Below are 11,395 nucleotides of genomic sequence, written 5' to 3' on the forward strand. Positions count from 1 at the left end.
GTTTGTAACTCTGTATTGTCTGTATTGTGCTTGTGATATGTTGTAAAATGTTGTATGTCTGTTAATGTTTCCCTCCTTTTATCCTTAAAATAAAAAAAAAAAAATAAGTCTTTCTTATTAATGCTCATGTTTTACCTGGTGACAGGGCTTATCTACAGGCTCTGTGAACCCTGAGGTGTATATGAGCTCATCCATTTGTACAGGGTACTGGTTCTCTACAAGACAGCCTGGCACAAAGCTCTAAGGCAAATTTCTACACTTTCATGCTCTGCTTCCCAGCAGGTAGAATCTTACTTTCAACTCTTCCTCCCAGGTTTGGAGGAGGGGTGGTAGTAGTTGCAATCAGTCATCTACTCTAATGGAGTTCCAGTGCCTGGGTTCAGGGAATTAGCCTGGCAGTAGGGATCATGAGACTTTGCTCAGCACAGGGTTTCACAGTGGTGGGCCCGGTACTGTGTTTCAAGTCTACGGTTTGGTCTTAATTTCTCTCCCTCCCCCAAATGCAGGGCTTCTCACTCCACACTGGGCTGCTTACAATCGAGGGAGAGATGAAATGAACAACTTTATTTTTTCTGCCTTCTTCAGTATATCTTTTCATTTTGCTGTACTGAAAGCAGGCATTATGCTCCCTCCCTTGATTTTCTTAGCTTTTGTGAAGGTAGTTTGCCATATGATAGCTGTTCAACACGGTGTGCCTGTGGAGAGATATTCACTAGAGGATGCTACTCAGCCACCATTATTGTTTTACCTCTCTATTTCATAATAATTTTACAATACTGAACTGGGTACCTATACAACTCAAGCAGAAGACATATATTATCCATCTTTCATCATGGGTTATAGGAATTATGCCTGATGAACCTAATTACTAAAGAACTTAAGTACTGTATAATAATTTTGGATTAAATAAATTATAACATGAACAATCTATTAAAAATTGAGCATATACTTTCAGGAACATATTAAAATGGAAAAATAGTTACAAAAAATAGTTAAATCTTCTAAAAAATAGTTACATCTTTGGGTTTACAGTTATAACACCAAACTGTGTCACAATACCAAAACACCAGTCTAGATGAAACTGTAGTATACCAATGTATACGTCACAGATCAAAAAGTATATAATCCACCAAGGAAGAAAAAAGAACCTGATTAAAAATGATGAAGGCTGAAAATGGTGGTGCACACCCGGAAACCCGCTGGGAGGCTGAGACAGGAGGATCACCAGGAGTTCGAGGCCAGCCTGGGCTACATAGTGAGACCCTGTCTCAAAAACAAGTAAATAAATGAAAATTAAAAAATTAAAAAGATGAAATCTTATGCTTAGAGGCATTATTACACACGAGACAGTTTTGGTAGCTATCTTAGATTTAACAGAACTACTGACAGCAAAATGGAAAAAAAAGACAATATTCTTTAAAACATTGTCTTTGGAAAAATAATTTCTGTACCAAGTAAAACTCATACAAAGGATAAAAAGAGAAGAAAACGATAAAAATAGTAAAAACTCTTATGTTTACTTTAGTAAATAGTAAAGGTCTCAAAGATACTATAAAACTGATTTTTTATAAATAGTACATTAAAACATTAAGTAAATTGATCTACCTGAAAAATGCAGAATGAGAATGTACAGCTCTGTGGGAAATAATCACTTCAGAACTCAATGTTTACCTTGTGCTGACTGGCATTTTCAAAAAATTCAATTCACCATAGCAACCTGTCTTAACACCAACAGATAAGTACAGACTATATTTAGAGATGATTGCTTCCCAGAAAGCAATCCTGCCTTTTCTTCATATTTAATGTCATGAACCAAGGGATCAAAATATCATTTAATCAGACTGTAGTGTAATGACAAGTGTACTCTGGGGGATGAGGCTATGATTCAGAACCACCAAAAAAATTTCCATTAAAAGTGCTAAAAATTGTAAGTTACATAAAAGTTAATAAAATTTTTGTCTAAAAAATGTACAATTAGATACAATTATTTTATCTAATTTCATCTCTGTTCCTCAACATAAAATATCATTATTTATTATTAATGATCTATAACATCAAAATATATTTCAACTAGCAGGTTGTTGCTCTTGTTTTTATAAACAGTATGCTGCATTTCTAAGCTTGTATCTAGTAATCAAAATACTTTTTTCCCCCTAAAAGCAATTCTTTATAGATAAGGTATAATTAGTGCAGTATTGAGTCAAGCAATATAAAACAGGAAAATTAATTTATCAAAATGTGATGGTTACAAAATTACTAGGGACTTGTATTTTTAATCTTTGTAGTAACAGGAAACAGACTTTCTGTTTGAAGTAACACGTTATACAGTTTATTTCATAGTATATACCACAGTGCTGTAACACTAATGCATAAGAAAACACCTTTGGCTTTATTTCCATGATGTTACATCAAAGTCATTATTAAAGACAAGATGTAAGTGAAGTTCAATTAAAAATACCAAGAACACTCATTAGGATGCTATCACATTATGCCCATTAAAACTGTTATTATCAAAAGAAATAACAAGTGTTGGGAAAGTTGTAAAGAAATCGAAATCTTCATATACTGCTAGTGCAAATGTAAAAATGTGCAGCTGCTATGAAGAACCGTACAGTTTTTGTTCTGGATACATATCCTAATGAGATATTTGCAGCCCATGTTCACAGGAGTATTACTCACAATAGCGAAAAGCCAGAAGCTACCCAAATGTCCACTAATGGAGATGAAAGGAAAAACAAAATGTAGTAGATACACACATTTCTCTACAAGGCTAGGAGGAAAAATTATAAATATTCTGGATTCTGAGTTATATTTCTAGCATTCAGAAATGAGCAATTCCTCCATAAGTAATTCTTATTCTAACAGTCTTACCCAACACATACCAAAGATGTTCCTAAATTTTTAAGAACAAATACAAATTAAATGATATACATCTACAAAACAAACACATTCCTCACCACCCCTGCTACAATTTCTCTAGTTCCTTTCATCTGTTTTCTTTTAATTCTCTTAATAATACCCTATGTGTGTAATCTTAGTTCAAATAATTACTAATTAGAAATAAGGAACCTAAATCATAAACACTATAATGTTTTATATCTTATCTGTACGACACAGTCAAAAGAAGTAAACTGTTTCTACAAAGAACACAACTGAATATAATTTAAAATAAAGTACCTTATACATACTATCTTTTTTGCATATAACTCTCCAGAAGAAAAGGTATACATAATTTTATATAACTTATATACTATGAGCTTTTCTACTTAAAGAGAAAATGTTAATCATATCATGCTAAGAAGAACTTTTTACATTGATGAAAGTATGTCATATATTAGATATGTATCTATGATGGTTATATATCAAGTTAAATGAGACAATGTGTTATTGAGAGCCCATAACTGCCAGAAGAGGTTTATAACACAACATAAATTGACAAATTATACAAATAGAAAAGGAACCAACCAAAAGATATTTATAATTATAAACAGAAGATAAGCTAATAAGATGGTTATGGTAAAATTTAGCATTTACATTATTAATACAAACAAATCATTAGGCATATTAATTAGCTAAGTAAATTTTAGTTCCTCTGCTTGGTCTTACATTTATCATACTTTTTCCCTTATGGGATTCCTCCTTTAACACTTGAAACGGTAAGTCTAGATCAGTGATGGCGAATCTTTTAGAGACCAAGTTTGCCCAAATTACAAACCAAAGCTAACTTATTTATCACAAAGCACCTACAATACAATTAAAGTGCTCGGCTGTTGGCGCGATGCTAGAGCGACTTGGCTTGAGCACCAACAGAGAGTGTTCTTCATGCCCTCTGTGGCATGTGTGCCATAGGTCTGCCACCACTGACTTAGGTACTAAACTGCAGAGTACCTATTACACTATCCCATTAGCATGAATCAGATTTTGCCTTTTTGATTTTTCAGGCAGTAAGCTCCTTATCTGGTTGTGACTACTGGTTTAAACATTGGCTCATGTGTGCATACATACGAATAATGGGGTTTTCTACTTATGCTCTGTGCAGAGAAATTCTGTACCTGCTCATTTATCTGATTAAAACACACAACACACTACTCTGAGGGTTAACACTGTTCAGGTAAGTGCAAGTTTTTCTCAGCAAATTTTTTCCTCCTGTGTTATTCTGTGTTTCTATCAGGATTAGTACCTGAAATATTTAATCCTCGTTTACCATAAATTCCCTTCAGTATCAGCAGCTCAGGTGGATGAATGATAATACAAAACCAAAAGGCACATTAACATATAAAGCATTCATTCAATACACATTTCATTCTATTTTTTTTTATTTAAAACATCTATAAAATAATGCATTTGTGAAATGTTAATAATCATATTAATCTTAAGTATATACCAAATCAGGGGCTGGGGATTTAGCTCAGTGGCACAGCGCCTGCCTGGCAAACACAAGGTTGTGAGTTCAGTTCCTGGTACCGGAAAAAAACAAAAAAAAAAGAACACCAAGTGACACTGATTTTTTTAAGGAGATGAATTTTGTAAAAAAGGTATTTCTATATACAGCTTAGTGTTGCAACATAAACAATTTAACTTCACATAAAACCATCTATAGTCATACATGTGCATCAATGAAAAGTAGTGAGGATTTACCAAAGGTTTGGGACAAAAGGAGGCACCAGATTTGTTTTTAAAAATCCACACATATGAAGTATGTATTAAAGGATTATTTCAATAAGAAAGAAATTCAGAAATAAAGCATTCACTATCATAATAATAAAAAATACATTATTTTTTTCATAGTGGGCATTTGTTTCTGTATGTGACTTTACCAGGGAAGAAATATTTCTCTAACATGTAAATGTAAGTTAATAATAGTACAACTCACCACTTCTTAATGAAAATAATGAATCCCCCAAAATGAATGCAACTATTATATACTGCAAACACATACTAATAAAGAAATAAGAAGAAAAGAAAGTTCTTTCCAAATCCAACTTCATACAGTCAAAAACAATACTATTATCCCTGAAGCTTAACATTCTTACATACCAGACACAGTCCAAATTAAGAGACTGATCCTAAATAAAATATCTGGCTGTTTAAACAGATACTGGGAATTATTTTATACACTCAATGAAGCTGTCTATAATGAATTTTTCTTAGAGTGCTAAAATAAAATCTATAATTTACAGGTACACTGAAAGATAAATATTATTCTATCTTCTGGGAAGAAGTACCAAATTCTCTAAAAATGATATATAATTCATTATGACAATTCATTATATAAGTGTAATTCTCCACAATTTCTGTATCATTAAATATCTTAGGCACATATTTTTCATTCCAATATTGCATTAAACAGATATGTAATCATAGTAAAAGTATACCTTACAAATATTACTATAATGAGAAAATTTATTTCATTTGTTCACATGGGTGAAATCTTTTATGAAATTATAGTTTCCTCCCATATATAAAAGGGAACTAGAATTTTTCAAACAAATAAATGTTATTTAGTATGCATTTAATAGTTATGTGTACATCCTCATGGAATGACTTACAATTTTGGGTAAATTTTTGCAGGATTGAAAAGCAACTGTCAACTTTCAAAGGAATAAAAATCACTTAAGAAAGAATATTCACAAATAATCTTTTCACTGAGGAAAATAAAGAAGAAAAAATGGAATGGATTTGGAAACTCTTTCTGATTTATTACATTGTAATAATATTCTATATATCTAATACTTGAATATTTAATAGACTTTAATATTCTATACATTTTAGCACTCTCTTGTGATTTTTTTTTTGTTTTTTCCCCGGTACCAGGAATCGAACTCATAACCTTGCACTTGCCAGGCAGGCGCTGTGCCACTGAGCTAAATCCCCAGCCCCTCTTGTGATATTTTTAAATGACCAATCACTAATGAATCAATAAACCTTAATTTCTAGATGGCCTTGTGTTCTTTTGTTCTTCATGAAATTCTCAGTGACTTATTAGTTTAATTTGTAGAATGGAAGATTGCATGTAATCAGGAAGGCTGATTTTGTATTTTAATATACTTTATTTCATGCACTGTGTATAAATAACCAAAGCACCTGCCAACTTTCTTCTTCCTGCTGCCCAGGCTTAACTTACCTTTTTAATTAATTAATTAATTTTAAATAAAGGTTGGTCAACTGGGAGAACATATTCATATACAACACAGTTTATAAGTAAACATAAAAGTGCAAAAATATATTTGATTCATAAAGTAGAAACTGATATTCTACAGTGTTGCTGAATGGGAACAGGACTAACTCAAGAGCAAAAAAATTTAATTTGAAAGCTATAAAACTGTTCAAATCACTATGCATAGTTTTCTCATGTGGAATATTAAGAAGATATGCAATATATTAAGTTACATATTGTTATTATAAATATTTTACATTTCTAATTATAATTAAAAATAACTAGTAACATAATATACTTAACGGAGCTTAATATTTTTTTTTTTTTTTTTTTGGTTTTTCTCCGGTACCGGGAACCGAACTCACGACCTTGCGCTTGCCAGGCAGGCGCTTTTGCTGCTGAGCTAAATCCCCAGCCCCTAAGGGAGCTTAATATTGATGGCACAAATGTGATCTTACTTACCCAAGCAAGCCCTCACTATTATCTACAGTAACAATGGCAAATGTCATTTAGCCACCAGCCCTGCTGCTTGAAAATCAAACTTTAGTAATGACTTCATCTCTTCCAAAATCTATTTCTGGAAAGAAAATCTTTCATCAAATGTCACTGTATTTAATACAAATTATTAAAAACTAGGAAATTGTTCAACACTAACTTAGCTATCAGTTATAAACCTTTTGAAAATATAACACCAACAGTAAAGTTTTTAATTATATTTAGTACTGAAAACTAAATACTCACAGAGAAGGATCTTGTACAAGATCTTTGAGATTTATCCCACTACGGTCTTCTGCAAGATTCCTGAAGCAACTATCACTCACTAAACAGGAAAGAGAGAAAGGAAAGAAAATTAAGGTATGCTTACATTTCATTGAAGCTATTGATGACTAAAATGAATTGTGAAATAAAATTTGCTTTTAAAAATTTTCCAAATATCCATAGTGATTGATTTTTAGGCCTCTTAAACACTAATATTCAATAAACTAAGCTAACATTTCAATAACAAGCCATAAGTGAAGCACAGACTTTGTATTAAACACAAGATATAAAATGGTAAGAGTCTAAATGTTGTTCGGTTTCTGGATGAACCAAAATGGTAGAGTAGTGGTCAGCAATAAAATACAGTCTTTCTGGGACCCAGAAACCAGCCATCTTGAAAATAACAACTTGGCAAAGATAAGAAAAAAACAAACATTTCTGGAGAGCTTCTTTGAAAAAGGGAACAAATTCATCGATGAGACAGAAGATTCTAACACTGCCAACAAAAAGAAAGCTGCATTTAAAAGAGAATACCATGAGTCCTACCTAAATCACGGGTTCATTGCAATAGATGATTCACATTCTCCAAGTCTACTTTTCACATGTTGCAACTGGCTATGCAAAAAGCCATGAAACTTTCAAAACTGCTCCAATGTATGGAGACAAAGCAACCTTCATTAAAAGGCAAACCTTTGGGGTTCTCGACAGAGAAAAATGTGAACATGAAGAACAGAAGCAACTACCAAAGGTCACCACTTCAAATGTGTGTGCACTGACAGCATCATTCTTAATGGCTACCTGCATCATTAAAACCAAGAATCCTTTTACACTTGGGTGAAGAGTTGATCCTACCTGTGGCGAAGGACATTTATTACGAACTTTTAAGAAAGAGTGCAGTTCAAAAGGCATGTGTTCATCTTTTACCTAGCACTGTTAACAGACAAACTGATGAAATAGCAAAAGATACCGAGACACAATCATTGGACAGAATTAGTGGTACGCAATCCAGGTTGATGTGTCTGATACTGGCAACAAGGTAACAATGTTTTTGTGCATTACCTTTCTCAGGAAGATGTGCATAGGGCTATATCATGCCCATTTTTGTTGCCAGCTAACACCACAGATGCAGAAATATTTGTCTGGGAATGGTTATATATCCGAAAAAGTGAATTGGTCATTTTTTGTTCATATATGTACAGACAGAGCATATAACCTGCTATAACATGTTTTTCTGGTTTCACTACATATGTCAAAGAGGTCATTTCTGAATCTAAGTCTACACTCACTGTCAACCATGGGGGCATGCTGGCTAGCCAAACACTGCCACTTGAACTTGACAACATTTTGCAGGACGTGATTAAAATTATTGACCCCATTAAAGTATATACCTTTAACTCACATCTTTTCACATGGCTCTGTGAGAAGATGAGTCCAAAGCACATATGTCTTTTTATCACAGAAGTGAGATGCTTTTCTAAAGGTAGATCACTGACAGACTTTTTGAGCAAAAGCCACTCTACAGATTTCTTTTAGAAAAACAGTCACCACTAGCACATTTCAGTGACACAGAATGGGTCACAAAACTTACTTAAGTAACATTCAACTTGCTAAATGAACTCAATTTGTCAAGTCAAGGGAGGATAACAACTGTGCTCAAGTCAGCAGGTAAAGTGGATGCACTCAAAGCCAAACTGGAATTATGAGAGTAATAAGTGAAAAAGGGGGATTTTTAAGACATTTCAAACATTAGTGGTAACTATGAAAGACACTAGGCCAGGACAGTCTTTCTCTCAGCTGGTGCATGATCAATTATAACAGCTTTCAAATGAGTTTAAACATTTCTTTGCAACCACAAAAGACCCCTGAGAGGGGAAGGAATGAATGCATATTAGTGAAAAAGCCAGGTGACTTGACTTTGTGCTAGAAGAGATCAACTGTTTGACACTGCAAATACTGGCTTTTAAAAGTATGTTTGAGAACTTAAAATTGACATGTTCAGAATGAAAGTCAAGCAGAATATCCTGAGATTGCCACAAAAGTACTGAAAAGTATGCTTCCATTTCCAACATCTTTTTGTGAAGCACAGCTTTCACCAGTGACAGCAACCAAAAGGAGACTATGAAGTAGACTGGACATAAACAACACATTCTGGGTGTCACTGTCTCTGATCACACCCAGATGGGACCAAGGAAAACAAGCTCAGGGTTCTTCCCGATTCTGCATTATAATGAAGCTGTATAATTATTCCATTATATATACCAGTGTAATAATAAATTACAAAATAAATATAATGAGTTTGAATCACCCTGAAACTGTCATGTCTCCTTGATCCACAGAAAAACTGTCTTCCATGAAACACATCCCTGGTGCCAAAAATGTTAGAAACTGCTGACCCAGGGCCTCTGCAATGAGCTACACCTCCAGGCCCCTTTTAAAAATTTTTCTTGAGATAGGGCCTTGCTAAGTTCCTGCCTCTGCTTCTTAGGCATGCATCATATGCCCAACTACATTTTATAAATTCAAATTATAGTTCCAGCAGAAGTTTTGGACATGATGTCAGTGTAAATGAAATCTTCATATTTTAAAATCCATTTAACTTTACAACTAAGGAGCTTCTACCTAATCTTTACAAGAAGTGATGAGTCTGCAATGTTACTAACATGCTGAAAAGGAAGACAATCTAATAGAATTCTAAAAGTGGATATGAAATGGTTATGGTAATACTTTCACATAAAATCATAAGCATATGTTAAGATTAGTTTTCATCAGTAACTATTTCTGTCAAAGACATCTGCAAAAATGAAATTAGCCATAAGGATCATAAAGCATAATTCCACAGGCATTAATGGATAAATATTTGCAATCAATTTTCATCACAAAGAACACTAATTATAACTTCCACTGATTATAAATTTAAACTGTAATCTTTTCTAACCAGGAAATACATATTACACTTAATAATTATAATTTTTTTAAATTTTGAGACTTAGTAAAGAGCCAGAACTACCATGTTCACAGAACTGTCCACGTCAAGTATCAAAGAAGGTCAAGAAGACCTAATTTCTATCACAATTTCTATACACAATTTCTATCTGTATAGAGGTCACTCCTGCTTCTGTTTATCTCTCTGACTAATGTCCAAATGAGGCAGCCACAATGGAAAGTTTAAATAAGGTCCACAGTCTTCTATCTTAAAACCCAAAATATTGTTTCAATAAAAAAAGAACAATGAAGGCTTCAACAAAATTTAAGAAAGAAAAAGAAAATATAACTGAGAAGTGCAAACATCAAGATGGCAGTGATGCTAAAATTATTTGACCAAGATTTTAAAACTGGTCTAACAAAAATGCTTCAGAAAGGAATGGTGAAAACACTTAAATAAAAATATTAAAAATCAGAAAGTATCAGCAAGGACATAGAAAGTCTTAAAAAACAGCAAGTAAACAAAAAACAAAATAACCAGAAAATACAAAGGACCATGTAGAAATTTTAAAGCTGAAAAATATAATACCTGAAATACAAATTCAATAGATGTGTACAACACTAGAATGGAGGATATATAGAAAAGGATCAGTGAACTAAAAACAATAATAAAAAATGTCTAATTTAAAAGTAAAAAGACTGAAAAAATAAGCACATAATCTCTCAGGGAACAGTGGGTCAATATCAAGAGATCTAACATTTCCATCATCTGACTATGAAAGAAGAGAAGAAAGTTGGGTTGAAAAAGTACTTGAAGAAATCATGGCTTGAAAACTTTACAGATTTTACATAAGACATAAAAAAGGTGAGCAAACCTAAAACAGGATAAAGTTAATGAAAGCCACACCGAGGCATATCATAGCTAACTTTTTAAAACTGAAGACAAAGAAAATACCTGGATAGCAGCATGAGAGAAACTACACTTTAACTAAATGAGGAAACAATTCAAATGACAGAAAAATTTTAATCAGAAACTAGAGAGTTGATAAGTATGCACTCTTTCAAGTGCTCAAAAAAAAGAACTGTGAACTCACATCCTATACCCACTGAAAATACCCGAAAGAGATAAAGGAGAAAAAATTGTCATTCTTGAAGGAAAACAAAGAAAATTTGTCACGAGGACAGCTAATTTAACATGACAGCTAATGAAGACCTATGAACATAAACAGCAGGTAGCAAGAATACAATAAGCAAACACATGGGTGAATGAAAAGACTTCATTCATGAGCTTTTATGTTTGGACGCTAAAGCAAAAACTGTAACAATCTCTGATGCAATTCTACATGTATGTATAAGAAATACTTCAGGTAATTGTATTAAAAATGTAAACGGCATAAGATATATAGGGAGATATAGTTCCAACACTTCTCTTAACCAGTGAAATTGTATAGATGAATACGCACTAGGGGCTGGGGATTTAGCTCAGCGGCAAAGCGCCTGCCTGGCAAGCGCAAGGTCGTGAGTTCGGTTCCCGGTACCGGAGAAAAACCAAAAAAA

General features: G+C 33.2%; 1 protein-coding gene across 10 annotated transcripts in view; it reads right to left on the reverse strand.

Moving 5' to 3' along the window:
• Gphn (gephyrin) overlaps positions 1-11,395 on the reverse strand; it is a 508,902-nt gene that overhangs the window by 376,701 nt on the left and 120,806 nt on the right. For 9 of the 10 annotated variants that reach the window (XM_005399100.2, XM_005399099.2, XM_005399098.2 and 6 more), the window contains exon 2: positions 6,899-6,977. In XM_005399100.2, the coding sequence (XP_005399157.1) occupies positions 6,899-6,977 (79 nt within the window). Of the gene's footprint in view, positions 1-6,898; positions 6,978-11,395 lie in introns of those variants that run through there. The other variant, XM_013521947.1, reaches the window with a different exon arrangement.

Source organism: Chinchilla lanigera, unplaced genomic scaffold (genome assembly GCF_000276665.1).
Source record: "Chinchilla lanigera isolate Chin_1 unplaced genomic scaffold, ChiLan1.0 scaffold00065, whole genome shotgun sequence".
Taxonomy (NCBI): Eukaryota; Metazoa; Chordata; class Mammalia; order Rodentia; family Chinchillidae; genus Chinchilla; species Chinchilla lanigera.